Source organism: Ctenocephalides felis, unplaced genomic scaffold, assembly GCF_003426905.1.
Source record: "Ctenocephalides felis isolate EL2017-DRISC unplaced genomic scaffold, ASM342690v1 CF-g0.4_SCAFFOLD_01890, whole genome shotgun sequence".
In the NCBI taxonomy this organism is placed as follows: Eukaryota; Metazoa; Arthropoda; class Insecta; order Siphonaptera; family Pulicidae; genus Ctenocephalides; species Ctenocephalides felis.
Window position 1 is genome coordinate 1 of NW_020538044.1, and position 20,294 is coordinate 20,294.

Consider the following 20,294-nt stretch of genomic DNA (forward strand, 5'->3'; position numbering starts at 1 on the left):
TATATATATATATATATATATATATTCAATAGATAAGTCCTGGATTTTTCAATATATTGATTGTTTCTTTTCCGAACATATATATATATATATAATATATATATATATATATATATAACATCTGTCGGGAACATGATCTTGATAAGATTTAAACAAACAATATATTTAAGAGAAGTAGAAAATGGTTGATTTTTTATATAAAATGGACAAAATTGTGGAAGAAATAGCATTACAGAAATATGACAATAAAATCAAAATAAAAATAATAAACTTCTTTGTTTTCATTACTTTTGGATTCTTTGTTCAAAGCTTTACAAAATATTTACAAATTTCTTCTTGAAATTCATCCGTTCAATAATCAGTTTGTTACCAAATAGTCATCCCATAACATCGACGGAATAATACTTTTTGTCTCACGTAACACAAAAAATTTTGAATTACAAAATTTGTTTCTTCGTCTGAATTTTTTTTTATAAAATCACTTTTTTGATAAAATCTTTTTTAGTGAAAAAGATTTAGTGTATAATCAATCATACAGGTAATTAATTCTGTTTTTTCTTAAAACTTTCTAATTTTTTAGCATTTCTAATATTTTATTATATTGTCATAATTTTGTAATGTTATTAATGTAGTATAATGATTTCATATAAGGAATAAAGAGTTATATTAAATCAAATCACTTTCTCCCTGGACAAAAATCAGGATCACTTTAGGAATGTTCACTTAAGTGGGTATTTTAGTCTAGAGAGTTTTGAAGAAAGTCAATTTTTTAATTTACGAACTTTAACTATTCCAGAATATGTGTATAAGAGGGTTTTTTAAAATTTGAATTGTTTTCGGAGATATAGCCATTTGACCACAATAATTCTGCTGTTTCCTTCCTACGCAAAACTTTAAACTCGTTTCACTCAAAACCGTTTTTTTTTTTCAATACTATACCCACGATTTCTCAATTCTTAAATAACTCTTCTTCATTATGATTTACGTTCAGCCCTAAATTCCGCATTATACTATTTTTAAAAAAATCGAGAATATAAAAAAAAAAAAATTGTAAAAAAAAATACTTTTTTTCAGACAGTGGCTATTTTGTGATAAACATTTTTTAACCTGTCCGTAGTTCATACGAATGCGACATTATTCTAGATCAATATTAATAAAAAAAACTAATATTATAAAGATTATTTAGAGGGCCCAAATCATGAGTTTGATAAGGTGCCAATTTTTGGGGACCACCACTTCATTACATTCTAGAATGTAAACTTTTTGTAATGTAAAATTATTTTGGCTTTTCAAAAATCGCATAAAATTCATGCCTCTACACTAGAATACCCTCTTAAATGAGTGTTAAAAACATTTAAATCTAGTGTGTTTTCAACATCTTGTACTGAAAATAGTAATTAATGAGGAAAATATATTTCTTACATTTTTGTACACATTTGTAAGAACATCAATTAGTTTTAGTACATGAAGTAGCACTTAATGCTCTTACCATCCTTGGAAACAGATAATGATCCAAATTATAACATTGAATTCAGTTGTATTGTTTCAAACAACTGAATTAATATACAAACGATAACTGCATTATTCTGAATTCTGAATATTTTGTACATTATATATATATATAATGTTTAAAATCATACACCAATAATACTTATATCTGATTTGCATATGTGCTTTTTAAGTTAGGCAGTATTCTTATACTTTTAATTCCGAATGTATACACAGATACATATTTTTATGCATATGTATATATGTATATATATACATATACACAAGACATGTATAATTTTATTTATGTGCACATATAAGTTTACATGAATATAAATGACAAGTTAGTTTCAAAACGCACGTCGCCTGCTCTCCGCATAAAAATATTTTGTGTGTTCAACTCGTTCGTACTAAACTAACATAAAATTAATCTGTATGTATGTACATATACAAATATATGTCTAAGTTTATGTATACATCATAATATATTTGTATTTATACATATATATGTATGTAAAAATATACGTACGTATTCATATATAGCATTTGGTGTTAAATAATCTCGTAAATAAGTCAATTAATATTTAAATTAAGTAAAAATTAAAATATATCAATGTACAATTAAAATAACAAAATAAATATTTTACAATATACATTCACAACGGCATACATCACAAACTTTAACAAACTAAATACATAAAAAAATATAAACTTTATCTTAACTAAAACCTAAAGAAAACTAATATTTCTAAGTATTCATTAAACTTAGTTTTTTACATAACCTCGATTAGACAAGAGTAAACTCAAAATAAAATTTGAAAATAAAATTATAGCAACAAATTAACGCTTAAGTGTATACCTGAATTCAAAACAATCACACACATGCACACGTACACACATATTTCTTAACACGTGTGCTTCTAGATATTTTTTAAACATTATGTACAATACTAAGTCGATAGCCTCAATAAAAAGTTAGATATGTATGTATATAAATATATAATTAAACATATTTATCTATACATACATATGTTATACAATCGGCAAATATAAAATAAATAAAATCTCTTTATTTTTGACTATCATAAAACTCTCGATAAAATTAAATTTCCATATTACATTGTTAAAATAACAAATAATATTCATATAGCATCCAAAAATTTATTTTATTTTCTTGTCAGAGAACTATCGACAGACATATATATGACATGTTTTTTTCAAACTTCGTAACCGGTATGTCGTAGTTTGCATATCATTGAGAAATGATGAAAAATTGATTTCTTTTTGATCCAGATTTAGGCCATCATTGGTGGTAATTGATAATTGAGATAAATTAAAAACCCATACAATTTTTATATGTATAATTTAAACTTGAATTGACTTAAACGCAAATTTATACAAAAATAGCTGCCTCAAGAAGTAAAATATAAAATCTCTATTCAAATAAGAATATAAGCTCTATTGTAATAAGAACATAAACTCTATACAAATTATACAATTAACCGCTACTTGAATAAAATGTAAGCTCTACTGAAATGAGAATATGAACTCCATTCATATGAGCCAGTGATTTCCAACCTATGTGGCGCGCCCCCCTGGGGTGGCGCCATACCGTTACAAGGGGGGCGCGAAGCTGTTTCAAAAATATTATTTTTAAATGCTGAGTAAGTGTCAAAAACAAATCAACAAAATACTTAAAGTACTTCTGTTTGTTTGAGCTCAAAAAAGAAATTGCTATATTTCTTGCTGATAACAAAAGAGACGGAGCAATCTTGTTTTAGGACACAAAGTTCCTCGCAAAATTTGCGTATTTAGTTGATATTTTTCAAAGACTTAGCCATTTAAATAAATCAATGCAAGGATCTCAAATTCGTGCTTTTGTTCAGAAAGACAAGATTACGGCTTTTATGAAAAAGTTAGAACTGTGTATAGCTAGTATCAAATAATTTTATAACTTTAACATGTTTCCCACTTTTAAAATTACTTGTGTTACTGATGAAATAGAAGTAAGTAAAAATAGGACGAAAATATATTGTTAAGTTTTGGTTACCAGTAAAGGACGATTTTGCTACTTTGACAAATAATGCTTTAGAAATTTTATTACCATTTGTGAGATCTTACTTATGTGAAACAGAAAATTCTTATAATAAATAGTTATGTTTGTATATTTTTTATAATACTATGTATTATATGGCATAATTTTAGTTATGTTAAGTATATTTAAATTTTTTTAATTCGAAAGGGGGGCGCAAGGAAGAAAAGGTTGGAAACCGCTGATGTAAGCTCTTCTCGAACAAGAATATAAGCTATAATCAAATAAGAATCTAAACTCTATTCCAAGAAGAATGTAATCTCTATTTCAGAAAGAATATAATCTATATTCAAATAAGAATATAAGCTCTATTCCAGAAGAATACCGTATCTGTTCCACAAATAATACAAACTATATTCCAAAAAGAATATAATCTCTATTCAAATAAGAATATAAGTTCTAATCGAATGAAAATTTATAAGCCCTTCAATATCATTGTTGACTGCGTAGCAAAAAATGCGTAAATTAATTTGTTTATTAATAAATGCACTTACATCTTAGCTACATAGCTATATAGAAATCATTGCACAGCCTAGCACCTTAAGAATACAAATCGTGGGCCCATAACCTTCCAATTTAGAAGAGACATTAAATAAAAGTGAATAGAAAAAAATTCAATAAAGAAGGTCTGGTTGGATCAACATAACTTCCGTATAATGTTGTCCAGATCGAAGAATCAATAAGAAAACTTTCATTTCGTCCATTTCCCAACGCTCCTGCACACGAATCATAGTACGACATCCGGCAATACGATTCTACTAGTAGCGTTGATGTTGTTGTTAGTGTTGTTGCGGAGTTGCGGGACGTGCGCGCTTACCTAAACGCCGCCACTGCTCGTGTTGTTCGCGTTTGTGTTGTTGCCGACATTGTTTGCATGCTGGACGATCTTTCGCTCCTTGTAATAGATCTCTTCGCTCTCTTTGTCGCAGGACAGCAGGATTACTGCTCCGAATAAAAAGATGGCTGCTCCCCAGCCTACACCGTAAGCCCAGCCGAACTCCCAAACGGTGCGGTTACCTATAAATATAATGATTTATCAATAATGGAGCGTATACCAGGAAATCATAACGAATTACTTTACGGTGACCGTATTTACTTAATCCGGTCTTTTATACTACATAAATTAAACATATTTTAAAATAATAAATGCAATTAAAGGATACAAGTTCAAATACAGATAAAAAAACAACAGATTCAATCTTATATATAAAAATGAATCGCAAAATGTGTTGGTAAGCGCATAACTCAACAACGCCTGGACCAATTTGGCCAATTATTTTTTTAAAATGTTCGTTGAAGTCCGAGGATGGTTCTTACGGCGAGAAAAAATCGAATAATTGCCGGAAAAACCCTAAAAACAGTTCTTTTCTTTTTCACATATAAACTTTTTCTAACTAAAACGTAGAATCTATTCGACAGGTCGACAGGTTAATTAGATGGGATGACAAGTAAATTTGTAGGCCAGTAAAATGGTAGATTGATATATAGGTTGATAGGTAAATCAGTAGACAAGTTGTTAAACAGGTAAACTATTGAACAGGTTAATTGGTAGATATTTAGAACGGGATGATAGGTAAATTGATTGACAGGTAAAATGGTGTATTGATAAACAGGTTGAAAAGCAAATATGTTAACAGATAAATTGATAGACAGGTGAATTGGTAGACAAGTAAATTGGTGAAAAGGTAATTTGTTGGATAGCTAGTGGCCAGGTAAATTGGAGGATATGTAAAATCGTAGCCAGGACAACTGGTAGATAAACGGATAAACAGGTTGACAGGTAAATTTGTAAAAATGTGAAACGGGTTGATAGGTAAATAGGTTGACAGGTAAATTGTTAAGTCGGTAAAATTGTAGATTGATTAACAAGTTGATAAGTAAATTCGTAGACAAATGGTTGAACAGATAGTAGTAACGTTAAACTAAATGTAACAAATACACATCTTTGTCAAACTTTTTAATTTAAACTAAATCACGGCAAAGCGTGAACGGGTACAGCTAGTTTATTTATAAAAATAAATCAAAATCTCTTAGCTAATGAGTACATAACTCATTATAGTTTTTGATCTAACAACAAAATTCTATACACTGTTCTTTAATAGTTTCAAGTTATTTACAAATATCTCTTGGTACTACTATTTTTGAATATAAATATAAAGATTATATATAACTTATAAAGTTTTTCTTTCTAATAAGATGTTTTCTATTATCTACAGAGTTTGTACAGAACTTACAAACCCACATACTATTCAAATTCATTAATTTTATTTATATTATAATAGAATAGCAAGCACAAATACGTGAAAGTTTTTTCTTTTTTTTTTATTCAGAGCCACAACGCAACTATTAAGACAAAAGTAAATTGCAATATGTAGAGTTTATATAAAAAATATATCTCAAAATATGGAGTTTAAATATAATATAGTACAGATATCGAAACGATAATTACACAGGTCCACAAAATAAAAATAGTTGTCTGTATGGGTGTGTTGCATGTTTTCCAATGTAGTTTTTACCGATGAACACGAATCTAGAGTCAAAATTGGGGGTCAAATGGCAAGAAATTGAAAATCAAATAAATAAAACGACAAAATATCCAATCTGGTAATTATTTTGCATGATAATGAAAATTTTGTAACTTCTGTCGCTTCCTGACCCTTTTTACCTTAAATGACAATTGAGTTTTAATTAAATGAACTTTTGAGTTTTTTTTGTATTCCCTTTGGGTAATCAGCAGCCATGTTTGCAATTTGAATATCTGAAAATGTGTTGGTAAAATACTGCTTCATTCTACAAATAAATATAAGGTAGAAAAGGCCAGGAAACCAAAAATTATAAGATTTTATGTATCATGCAGAAGAATCACTAGATCAGAGATTTTATAGTTTATTTTTTTAATTTATTTGCCATTTAACCCCCAATTTTGACTTTATTCGTGTTCACCCAATACACCAATAGAGTCAACTTTTTTTTTATTTTGTGGACCTGTGTTACCAATAAAAATATATCAACTATTTCACACCCACATATATTTATTATTTTATTTTTCAGAGCCAAAGGCCTAATTTTCCAAAAAGTATTTAATTTTTTCAATATCATTCTTTAAAGGTAATTCAAAAAGAACTATTAAATCTAACTTAAAAATAACAACAAATTTTATAAGACAAATAATTCAATTCTGATTGAATATCAGAGTTCAAAACCAAAAAACTACCAACAAAAAAAAACTTTTGTTATAAAAATTAATACATGGCCGATGGCTGTTTAACTGCTGATAGCGATGAAACATAATTTAAAAGGATGGCTGGTTGTAGCCTTTGTTAAAAAAATATATAAATGCTTTACTTGTTTTTGAGATAATGGACGGTAAACTTTTTACCCGATTATTTAATAGACAATGTGTCGCAAAAAGTATACTATTTATGTTAAATTGTTCCATTTCAAAAACGAAATGTACTATGACTAAACAATTAAATTCAAATATGTAGTTGTTACTGGAATAGGCAGATGAAGAGAGATGGCGTCCAAAATGTTGATTTAAATTATTTTAGTAACCATCAAATTTGGCTATTTCCAATGTCAATATTTAGCATTAAATATAAGTTTCACTTTAGATATTATATAAATAAGAATATTTTCTACTCACCAAAGTTAAGTTCGGCGGCAAAACATACTGGGTAGATTATGAGCGCGATTAAAATGGAAATCACTAGAAAAGAAAAGAAATAAGTACCATATCACAAATAAATTACAAACTTATTATTATTATATGATAACTTTTGCATCTGTACTAATAGTATAATAAGTAAAAATTTGAATTTATTAATAACTTTTAATTTCAAAAACTTACATGCAAGTAGCATGACCAGAACAGCTACACGGTAATATTTATATTTTGCTCTATGGTCATCTGATCTCAACCCTAGGCCAGTCAGAAGTGTTCCAACGGCATCTGCCAGTAATGTTACTACACATAGAGCAGCAGATGCTTGAATGTAAGCTAGAAATAAAAAAAAAATTAGAAACAATGAAATTAAATAAAACATTTTTATTTCATGTAAAATATATATTGTTAACGACGATTTTGTGAACACGGATCAACCAATTTCGACAATTCAAAAAACATTCAATTTGTTTTGGTGGGGAAAGATGCTGATTTTGCCAAAGTGGAAAGTGCCAAAAATGGTAATTCAGTTTTTGATATAACGGAGCGTCCGATTTCTATCAACGAAATAAAAAACTGATCAAATTTTTGGGAAGATAGACTTAGCGGTTTCAGAGATAAGAGTAAAAACAAGCCATTCAGCGGCCAAAATGATCAGTAGACAAATTATCAGATATTTTATAGAGATTTTATTAATAAGTACAAATTTTGTTCACATTTCTATGAGTTTCGTACAAATGTTAATCCGCGAGTAAAATGTTATATAGCATCTATATTGACCATAGTTCGATGTACATCAAGCACCTGATTCCATTAAAAAATAAACTCACCGACATCCCTGGCAGGATAACAACCTGGTCCGTCGTCATCTGGGACATTGAAAGGTAAGGGCGTTGTCGCTCCTGCTTCTATGCAGTGGACAAACAGGCCTTGCCGCCATCCCTCCGACATGAGCCAATCGGTTGAGGCCAAAGACATGACCATCAACACTAGGACGATGCCTCCACATATTAATGCTATCACCTGGAATGGTAATTGGAATTAGAAATTTTTATAATCGCTGAAGATTCAGTATTAAAGTATTGCTATTATCTAATACATTATATACTTTTAACACTTTCGGTACGAGGCTTTTTCCGCAGGGGTGACACTGCCCTAAGGGCCAACCAGCAAACCAAGACCAAGTATTTTTTGCACAAATTGTTTAAAGATTTTTCGATCATTATCAACAAGAATATTTCAAAAACCAACAATGATGCTCCTGAAAAATTAACAATTACTATAAAAAATAGAATTTTCAATAACTTAACGCAGTGTTTGATTGAAGTAAAGGTTGATACACTGAATGTCGTCTAAAAGCGATAAAGATTGAAGCTATGGATGATATACTAAATGTCGTCTAGAGGCGACACTTGTAAATGGGTATAGCAAGATATCACCTGTATTAATTTTTTACCTGAATTAAAAAAAAAAAGTTTACAATTTTTTCTCGTAATTAAAGATACACGTAATGTTTGGTGAAGAAAGGGAGTAATTTTGAATATTAACAAGTATCACAAAGGAGGAGGGGGTCCAAAAATCCGTGAAAAATCGATCACGTGCTTAGAGGATGTCTCCTAATATGGCGACCAATAATATAAAAGATATGATAAATTGTGAATTGGTTTTAATGATTTGAGGAGTTTGAGGATATGAAGAAAAAAATATTTTGATTGAAATCAAGAGTTTATATAAAGTTTTTTTTTGAAAACATCTTTAGGCGCGACCACTGTGTAAACTCGTACGAATGCAACGGAAGTGTGTTACGGCAGATAACAGTCGATAAAATAAGAGTCGAGTGCCAATGATTCGTCATTCGCTCTCGATGATATCATTTCTATATGGGTCAATTGTGATTAGTCGTCGTGTATGTGAATAGATATCTGTCGTTATATGCGTACCGGCATCAACGTTGTATGCGTACCGATATCAACAAGGAAATCGGCATAGATAAATGAACATTTTAAAGTTATATCGTAGTACTAATCTTGATTTAATGAAAAATGCCTGAATCAGAAGAATATATTACCCTGATCCTTGAAAATAATAAAACAAATTAAACATTTGTTTCGTGAACTAAACGTAAGTTTATTGATTAGAAATTATTTCTATATTATTCGTAGTTTCTATAAATCTTTGAAATGATTAAAATGGAAAATATTTTTAGGCAAGACAGATATTAAAGCTGTTCAAAGAATGAGATTATATCGTCAGCAAAAAAGTAAAAAAAATACTAGCAATCAATGAATGTATGTTAATTTTAATTACATAAAGTTCTTCAAACATAATTACACGCATGAAATTGCAAAAACAATACTTGTTTAGACATTGTTTAACATAATCCACTATGTGAACAAATTTTAAAGAATTTATTAATCAGCAATTACTTCATTTCTCTAATGAAGGTTCATTTCTTAATGCTAATTACAATGACAAACCGATCATGTCATATTTGAAGTATGACTTTAAGTACATTATTATTTGTAAATATTATACATATTTTAATGCTATTATAAATATATAATTTATAATTTATCATTATATAAATGTGTATAATGGTTGACACTAAAAAATAAATGTATCACAAGTGTTACCATATTACTAACAAACATTATTCAAAACTGTTATATGATGTATTTATTTTTACTTAAGTGCCTTCTTGTACAGTAGCAAATAAGTTTTACTTCAATCGTGTGTGATCCTTACGCGCACTCTTATTATTTTTTTGTTATAATTTATTTTTGCAAATCAAGACTGTCTTATTTACAAAATTTATAGGTGCAAAAATATGAAGATATGATAAAAAAAAAATATTTATTTTTACTGATTGCAAAAAATAAAACAGTCGGTAACATGAAACCAAAAGCTAAACTAAAAACTATTTTTCAAATTTCAAATTTCAAGCTGATTTTTTTAAGTCAAACGTTCTGGGAGAGAACTCTCACATCACAAAAACCGATGTCATTCAAGGCTATGATATGAACTGGCAAATTTATACAAAAATATTGTAAGAAGAAAATAGTCAGTAACATGAAACAAATGCAAAACTAACTACTTTTCAACAAAAAAAATCAAGCTGACTTTATTTTAGAAAGACGAACGTTCTGGGAAAGAGCTCTGAAACTGGCAAGTTTCTATTAAAATATTGTGAAAAATAATATAGTCGATATGTCGATAGACAAAATCTATGTTAAAATCTTTTACATCAATATCAATTTGCAAGACTCATTCATAAGTTTAATATGTTTGCGAATTCAATTACTCTACGGTAATTAAACAATTTGATCAAAAGTTTTTATATTTATTATCTATGACCAATTTATTATTTATCAACTCATCTTAGAAAGACAATTTGCACCAAGCAAGATCTAAATGATCTGATATTTTATTTGCTACCAACCTATATTTAATTTTAACGTTTGTTTTACTAATCTAATCTATATTTTGCATTATTATCAGCAGACAATAAAAAAGTCTGTAATCATACAAGTTTTAAAAAATATGTATATGTTGCTTTAGCGGTATAAAATGAGATTATATACAAAATATGATTTTTAATCTCTCTTTAAAGTAGTTTAAAAGCAGTCCGGCTTTAAGCTCGTAATAACAAGTTCTTGCAGGGATTTTGCGCTTGAAAGTTTCAGATAAGATGTAAGTTTTTATGTTTGTAGAAATGAGATATATATATATATATATACATATATATATATATATATATATATACATATATATATATATATATATATATATATATATATATATATATATATTTATATATATATATTTATATATAAAATCATTGCGCATGCTTACAGTATATTAGTTACAACCCCCTCTTTATACAGATCGATCGTGAGATATTGTATATATACATAAATATAACTATATATGTTGTACACCCTTATTTATATGGGTTTAAAAAACAAAAACTACTTTATATTGCTATAGTTTTTAAATTACATCTGTCCCAGCAAGTTAAAAAACATGTCTATGCGCCACGTTAGCAATGACATGATTTGATATAAAATTTATTGCGATTTGAAATAGTATTATCATTTCTTAAAGATTTTTTAAAGTAGATATAAAAACTCATATGATAGACAATATAAAATAGATATAAAAATTCATAAGATAGGCGACGATACAAAATAGTTCCAGAAGCAGTATTTAAATTTATCGTTAAGGGTTTAAGTTGATGTGAGTCTCCTATATCAAAAAATTGGAAATACACCTTTTAATTAAATAATTCAAATGAAAGTCAATAATGGTTTTATGAAATTAAACTTATGGGTGTATAGTTTTATTATTATTTTTTTACTTTTCTGTACATTTATTTATTAACACCCAAAGAAAAAATTATTGTTAGCCAAAAAAAAAATATTTTTAAATATTTTTCATAGTTACAAAATCCTTCAAAGTCACTAAAATCATTTTAGAGGGCACTAAAAATACACGTGATGTTAGTTGGGAAAGGGAGCTAATTTTAAAAAAAATTAAATTAATCACGTGATTCGATTTCTAAGAATTTTTTGAAATTACCCCGAGTAATCACGTGATAAAATTTTAAGAATTTTTTTAAATTACTCCCCTCCCCCAAATATAACATCACGTGTATTTTTAGTACCCTAAAAATACACGTGAAAAAAAGTTTTAGTGACTATAAAAGATTTAACTTTTAAAATTATTTATTTAATATTTAATAATGATATTTATTAACTATGTATTAACATAAATAAATAAAAAAACGATTCGTTATTTGTATGTTGAATCAACACTCAACCTAAATTATTTGATACAAAAACAATTTTAATCTTTGGGGCGTCCATTAATCACGTGAGGTTTTAAGGGGGGGGGGGGTTGACAAAAAATCACGAAATATCACGTCGGGGAGGGAGGGGTATAGTAAAATATCACGTGTATTTATTTTTAACTATTTTTTTTTTAAATAATTCAAACATTTAAAAAAAAAAACAAAAATTTTACAGTTTTTCCGCGTAACTAAAAATACACGTGATGTTACAGGGGAAGAGGGGGTGATTTTGAATATCACCATGTATCACCAAGGGGGAGGAGGGGTCCAAAAATTGTTAAAAACTCGCTCACCTGATTAATGAACGCCCCCCTTTGATAAAATTCAATAATAATCTGCACTGATTTGCAATTAACAAATGAATGAAACAAAATCCTTAACATTTTTCGCGAAAAATCCTGATCTACAAATTCGATTTGAGTATGCCAACCCATTTCAAGAATATTACTAGGTAATTATGCTTATTTTTAAAAAACGCACTAACTCTGAAATGAAAAAACACAATTCTTGTTGAAAAATCATTTCGATTTTCTCATATTATCATCTTGTCTTAAGGCTAAACACAATTTATTTATGTATATATAAGTAAATATTCTGAAACACGATTCTGATAAAATCACTAAATCTTATTTTAGTAACATTTGTAATCGTGATAATAGACTAATAAAAATTAAAAGGTTATAATATGTTCAGCGACGTTGAAAAGGTTACCACTTTTGCATTGCCTCAAAAATGAGGTTACTTTCATCGAGTCATGAAATATATATTTAGTTGTTTTGAATATGGAAAACTTCCATCAACAGAAGAATATTTTGCTAATAATTCAATACATAACTTAAATATGCAAAACTAAATTTTATTCTGCAATTCCTATTATATATCATTCCTTCGAGAAAACCACAAAACTTATTGTATTTTCAATATTTTCAAATACTGTATTCCAGTCAATCGTCTTCGAAAATCTCAAATGAATTTCTAAGCAACCCAGCTTTGGACAGAAATACTTGGCAAACATCATTTACATTTATTAATTGCATGGGCTCACTCGTGAGTAACTGGTTAGAGCTATGAGATTTGAATCAAAAGTCCCATGTTCTATACTCGACTGCAGCAGCCTGATGTCAAGCAGTAGTAACATCGGTTTTCACTTGGAATTTAGGTAGCAATATGTTTCGAAGTGAAAATTGCATGGACTCACTCGTGAGTAAGTGGTTATAGCTATGAGATTTGAATCAAAAGTCCTAGGTTCCATACCTGGCAGCAGCAGCCTGATGCCAAGCAGTGGTTACAACGATTTTCACTTCGAATTTAGATAGCAAGAGGATTCGAAGTAAAAATAACCCCTACCTGGCATTGCTGCACCAATAAAATTTGATCAGTATTTCAAAATTTGTAATAATAAAATGTATCACATTGAAATCAAGCAACTATTTGGGTTGCTAATTATAAAAGCGACCTAATTAGTTAAGTTAAATAGTCATTACAATAACTATATAGCTACCTTATGCCTGTGGTTTTCAACCTGTGGGACATGGCAGTCTGATAAATTATAATATCAGTGAAGTATTTATGAAATCGTTTAAAAAATCAAGGGTTGCGCAACATTTTTTTATAAGATCGGGGAGAGTTGTGCTAAAAGGTTGGAAAACACTCCCTTAAGTTCTGATTGATGTTCGAATAATAAATAATTGCATAATTTTTATAACGCATAATACTTAATTAGTTTTTCTTATTAAGTATGAACAAGAAGAATAAAAATTATTATTTTTAAAAATTCAACGGTTTGTCCAAATAGACGAACGTGGAGGTCCATTAATCACGTGAGCCATTTCTAAGGATTTTTGGATCCCTCCATCCCCCTTGTCGACATATGGTGATATTAAAAATTAGCTCCTTCCCCCACACAACATCACGTGTATTTACGTAGTATCTAGAAAAAATCTCAATGTTTTTGCTTATTCTTTAAAATTTCGGCTTTTTTAAATTGAAGTAAAAAAATAAATGCACTTGATATTTTACTAGATCCTACCCTCCTTAAGGGGCACAACTAGTGTGAAATTTTCAAAAAATCGAATTTTCAATTTTTCCATATATCGATAGGTCATACCTTTAAAAAGAACCAAAATTTTAAACCGATATCTTAAATAGTTTTTAAGTTACAGCCATTTAAAGAGTATATATTTAGTATATAGTATAACGATCATTTATTCTTTAAACGCGTTGTTCTCGAAACATCATTTTCCGAATTTGTTGCAGCAATTACTCAAAAGCAAATGATCCGATCACTATCAATTTTTTTTTTACATGTTCTATATATAGTTCTCCGTAAAATAAACTATCGATTTTTTGATAGGATCAAAAATCGAATTTTGGCAGTCCAAAAACGGCCAAAATTTTGGGTATAATTCGACTTATTTTAAAAAATTCCGACATTTTGTCAATTTTTTCTTTATAGTTCATTTTACAGACAATATTATCTAGTTTAACGAGTTTTTTTTTCAATATTGAATTAGTCAGAATATTTATATTTAACTAATTTCCTTAAACAAATAGCTAAGAAATCATGATAGTGCAATTAGTCCAGTCATTTGGTCGTTTTGCCGGTACAGTACTCCGGGAATTCTGAAAATTATAATCTTATAGATTTCGAGGTGCTCTTTACGAAAATCAACTTTGCCACCTCAAATTTGAACGGCAAGTTGCCGCCATATTGAAAAAATGGCGTCAAAAAACAGCTTTTTTAAAATATCTCATTTTTGGCTTATTCTACGACAAAAGCATCTATGTACGAATTAAACTAGATAAAATTCCCTACAATTCTTTAGAAAACCGTTTTTTGTAAAATTGATAGTTCGAGAGTACGGCCGCCTCAAAGTCTTTGCTGCTCTCGCCGTAGTATCAAATCTCTCCATATATGACAGCACTTTGAACTTGCTGTCAATGAAATCTGTTTTTGACGTCATTTTTTCAATATGGCGGCAACTTGCCGTTCAAATTTGAGGTGGCAAAGTTGATTTTCGTAAAGAGCACCTCGAAATCTATAAGATCACCAATTTTCAGAATTCCCGGAGTACTGTACCGGCAACAGCCTTTTTTTGCACCAAATGACTGGACTAAATAGAAAAAACAGTTTCTACAATGCTGATTATCCCAACCTGGCTAATCTGGTTCTGTGACATGTTGTCGTCACCGGCCGTCAGCTGTCGCTGCTGGCGACGCTGCTGCGGTGGTGTCACCTGTCGTTGCTGCACGTGCCTGACAGCGCTATCGCTGCCGTACGCAACCAGGACCTGCTGTTGCTGAGCACTATTCACCACTCTCTGCTGCTGGTAATTCCGCTCGTACTGATACGGAGGCACGACGTTTTGTGGCAATGCCGCTCCGTACTGTTGGGGCAAAATTATATTCTCTCCCTGCTGCGGCAGCGCCAAGTTCCGTTGAGGCGGCAATACTATATTATGCTGCGGCGGCAACGGCAAATTATGTTGCGGCGGTATGATATTATGTTGACCCTGTTGCGGTAACACTAGAGTGCTGGTCCGCTGGTCCAAATATTGAGGAGGCAGGATTGATTGATGCGGATTCAACTCTGGCAATACAACTCCGTGTTCCGGTATAGTCGCTAAACTATGTTGTTGCGGTAGTAGTAGGTGATCAATTCCAGGCGGTACCACAATACCGTGTTGCTCAATATTTTGTGACAATACAACAGTCCTTTGATCGACAACACTGCGTCGGTTTGTTGAATGCGGTAATGTTAAATTTCGTTGATCTATATCATGCGGCAAAACCAGACTCTGTTGAGGTAATCCTATATTGTTCTGCAGATCGACAAATTGGGACGGAGCAGGCAAACTGGAGGCATCAAATTGTTGAAGGATGCCACAATCGGTTACGACGCTGGTGCTGGTCACTTGGTCGTATTGGGTCACCACAGTGTGACGCGACTGGTCGGCCACTGGTAGATGTGATGGTGACGGCTGTTGGTGACGCGCCGGTGACACCGCGGGCTGTCGCCGCTTATAAGGTGACGCCGTGTTTAAGGTTTTATTCGAAATTCATGGTCATTTTTTAATTTAAACTCTTCCATTTTAGTAATAAAAAATACTGTGCGCGGTTTGTACTTCATGCAACACTATATTTTAACACTATCTTAATTGATATTAAATAACCGAATAGGATAAATATCACATATGTCTAAATAATAGAGTCTACGAGTAAGAATATATCATAGTTTTGGTTTTTACAACACACTTTTTTGATAGTAAAAATGTTAAACTGGAAAGCAGCATCATGAAAGGAACAACCTATACTGAAGAAAAATGCAATTTTGAATTAAACCAAGTTTGAAAAATATTATGATTTATGTAAAAAATCTGGTTTGCCTAATAAAAGATTACAAAAATTACATTACATTAAGGGGGTATTCTAGTGTAGAGCGATGAATTTTAGGTCATTTTTAAAGTGTTATAAAAGAGAGCAATGAATGTTTTTACTGTCTATTTTTTACCACTTGTTTATTAATATTATTAAAATGCAAAACAAAAATAAAAAAATAAAAAAGTTGAAAATTGTAAAAACTCTTGACATTATTTCAGCCCTCCTAGCCATCGGAAATGCAAAACATAAAAATATTATTAATCTACAATGATGTCGCAATCGTCTGAACTAGCGATGAGTAAAAAGATTTTTTTTTACAAATTGGCGACTGTTTGAAAAAAAAGTGCTTTTTTACTGTTTTTTGAGATTCTCGAATTTTTTAAAAATAGTAAAAATTGGAATTTGGGGATAATCCTAGTTCAGGCTATAGATAGGCCTATAAACAAGACTCTCTGAACATTTTAAGTAAATCGGTCGAGTAGAACTCGAGAAATCGTGTCAACAGTACTGAAAAAGTCTGTTCTGAGAAAAACGCATTTAAAGTTTTGCGTGAAGCCAAACCAGTATGAAGAACGAGTCAGTAAAATGCCTATCTCTCCGAAAATAATTCAAATTTCCAAAAACCTTTTCGTACCCATATTCTTAGTTAGTTAAACTTTGAAAATATGAAATAAAAAAAATCGATTTTTTTGAATTTCTACACTAGAATACCCCCTTAAAGAAAAAACGTATATAATACAATTGTCATAAATTGGGTCAAATTGGTCTTAATATGCTTTTTACACAGAAATTATTTTTTGCCATTTTATGAACTAAAGGTTGAACAAAACAATAATAATAACTGAAATTGATTGAACAGTTAATAATAATAACGTTTTATATAATTTTTCTCATAAAACATGTTCTATGGGCTACGTTAGCAATGACATGATTTGATATAAAATTTATTGCGATTTGAAATAATATTATCATTTCTTAAAGTAGATATAAGAACTCATATGATAGACAATATAATATAGATATAAAAATTCATAAGATAGATGACTATACAAAATAGATACAGAGGCAGTATTTAAATTCATCTTTAAAAGTTTAAATTGATACGATCTCCTATATCAAAAAAATAAAAAAAAAACCTTTTAATTCTGTAGTCAATAATTGTGTTATATCCAAACAAAAATCCATATAAAAATAGATATCTTAAAAAACAATGTTGCTTATATACCCTTTTTTTTAACACAGTACTTATTTTATCCCTTCCCAGCCCCAAGAACTTATAACATCACTGCACAAAAGCAATCACAAATTTAAATCACAGCACATGAAATTATATTAAAACTATCAACTATACATTTTTAATTCAGAAGTACCTCACATTTTGCGAGCAGGTCACTTACACTAAAACCGTTCACTGAAATTTCGTCGTTCTACAACAACTTCCAAAAACAAATCTCGTTCTTGACTTTGGCTCGAGGCTTAATATAAGTTATTATTAATTGTGCTTCGTTATTAACAAGAATGTTAATCGTCGTATTCGTAAACAAAAGAATAAATCTGAGGAATTCCAATTCTTTAGTATTGAGCCCGAATGATGTTATGCACCGTACGCTACGCGTGTATTATCGATCGGGAAAGATGGCCGACGAAATAGCGAAAATTACGGAAAACTGGGGGGTGGAAAACGCAGAGACAAAATAATACCAGACGATGCGGAGCAGGTGCCAAATAAAAATTTGGATATGTTTCTAAGAAAATTCATAATACGATTATGATGAAAAATTGACGTTTAGCATAGTTTTCATAGTACATATATTTAAATATAAATTATCTATAAAACAAATCATTCAAAATAATTGTCAATTATTGCCAACCACACTTAGATTTCTATGCCCAGAATAAACCAATTGAACCAGTATATATATTCATTTATCATTAACGTATTATATAAGTATCATAACCAGTTACACAAACTTCTTGAAATAGTGAAATCTCATTAAATAGTGAAATTTAAATAAATAATTTAAATTTAATTGTTTCTATCAATATAAATTTGATAACTGGAAATTTACCAAAATAGTTTTAAGTGGCAATTTTCTAAAACGATTCAAAATTTTTGGCTAAAACACATCAAACAATTTAGCACTCTTCTGCTAATTCTAAACATGAAAGTGCTTAGGGGGCGTCTATTAATCACGTGAGGTTTTTAGAGGGGAGGGGGTTGACAAAAATCACGAAAAATCACCTGGGGGAGGAGTATAGTAAGATACCACGTGTATTTATTTTTTACCTGATTTTTTTTTAAATCCAAGCATTTTCAAAGAAAATAAAAAAATTTAAATTTTTTTCCCGTAATTCACCAAAAACAAATTAGCACAATTACAAACCAATAATCGTAATATTTTAGTATGTTCTATAAGACCATGTTATTTAGTGCCAAAAAAATTTACATAAAAGCATTCGGATTTTTTTTATCAATCTTTAAAAAAAAAAAATCAGCACAATTCCTAACCAAAAACTAGCTTTCAAATACGTTTTGAACTTTTAAAATCCGAATTGTGGGCTAAAAAGTGAACAAAAAATATTACTAATGCTAATTACAAAGAAACCGTTCGGGCGATCGTCCATTTTGTTTTTATTCCATTCAATAACAGAAGCGTTTTTCCTTGTTCAATTGTTATATTTACCAAAATGTAATAATTTTCTTGAATTACGATTAGTCTATATTATGAAGACATTTAGTAATTGTTCTTATATCTTATTAGTGTATGTCTTGTTTGGGAAGTAACCCAATAGTTGTCCCATCCTATTATGACATTATGACTATACCAAACCGTATTTTTTATTTTAAGGTTTTTATGCATCAATTCTCCCAAAAGGCTGTTTTCGAGATACATATATTTGCAATATGATCTCTAGCAAAAACGTGGTATCATAGTGATTGATACCTAGCTGACCGAGATTTGGATCGAACCCGGGGGGTGGGGATAAATATCCCTTATTATTTACTATTACACCACGGCTGGTGCAATACACCAATTAATAAATGGATGAATTTTTTGACAAAAGCCAGTTAAATATTAATTATTGAAATTAAAATTGAATAGATCAATAAATATCTACAATAAGCAATGTTAAAAAATGTTAATAATGAACTTCACACTCAAAGCTTAATAATTCTCAGAATGATTTCTATAATTTCAGTAATTTTTACAGTATATATTAATGTGTACATGAAAATTATAAAAACTAAAATAAAATTATTCCTATTACTAACAAATGTACTATCACATTGAAAAAAGAAGTGACTCCAAAGTGAATTCAAACAGCATGTCAGTATTACGAGCTGACTGTCTTTTTAATGTAATTTCAAAACATATAATAAACTAGGGATAAATTGTATTTTAAGGAATAGTAAATAAGTGGATGGGTTTGAGGAATCATTGATACCAACTATTTGATAAGAATTTAAAATAAAATATGTATACTATAAATTCGCTTACCTTTAGTGGTCGTGTTATTGTGACAGTTTCTATTGTCGTTGTCGGTGCCATTTTTGATTCTGAAGGTCTTCTTGAACTAGAAACAAACAAACCGTAGTTAATTTACAATCAATATATAATAAAGCACATGTAATACACTGATTTCCGTATGAGCATATCATTAACCATCAATATCAGTACTTCTCAACCTTTTTGGACTACGTTAACTTTTATAAAAATGTTATGCTTCCTTTATAAAATGTCATCCTCAAATAAATATCAATTAATAAAAATAGTTTTGTTTCATTACTAAATTTAAATGATAAGTTAATCCTCGACCAA

General features: G+C 29.6%; 1 protein-coding gene across 1 annotated transcript; it reads right to left on the reverse strand.

Annotated features, from left to right (window-relative positions):
* Window positions 1–3,612: 3,612 nt before the first annotated feature.
* LOC113380106 (transmembrane protein 47-like) lies at window positions 3,613–20,042 on the reverse strand. Its single transcript, XM_026619577.1, has 5 exons — window positions 19,974–20,042; window positions 8,075–8,267; window positions 7,431–7,580; window positions 7,227–7,289; window positions 3,613–4,597 (listed from the first exon to the last, which is right to left on the reverse strand). Exons 1-5 carry the CDS (start codon window positions 20,022–20,024, stop codon window positions 4,398–4,400), a joined length of 657 nt encoding a protein of 218 aa, XP_026475362.1. The 5' UTR covers window positions 20,025–20,042; the 3' UTR covers window positions 3,613–4,397.
* Between the last annotated feature and the right edge of the window lie 252 nt (window positions 20,043–20,294).

Excerpts from the sequence above, each read along its gene's own strand:
- LOC113380106 (XM_026619577.1), bottom strand. The coding sequence starts at position 20,024 with ATGGCACCGACAACGACAATAGAAACTGTCACAATAACACGACCACTA. Across the intron at positions 7,581-8,074 it reads TTATCCTGCCAGGGATGTCG|CTTACATTCAAGCATCTGCT; the intron begins GTGAGTTTATTT and ends TTTTATTTCTAG. Across the intron at positions 4,598-7,226 it reads TGCCGCCGAACTTAACTTTG|GTAACCGCACCGTTTGGGAG; the intron begins GTGAGTAGAAAA and ends TTATATTTATAG.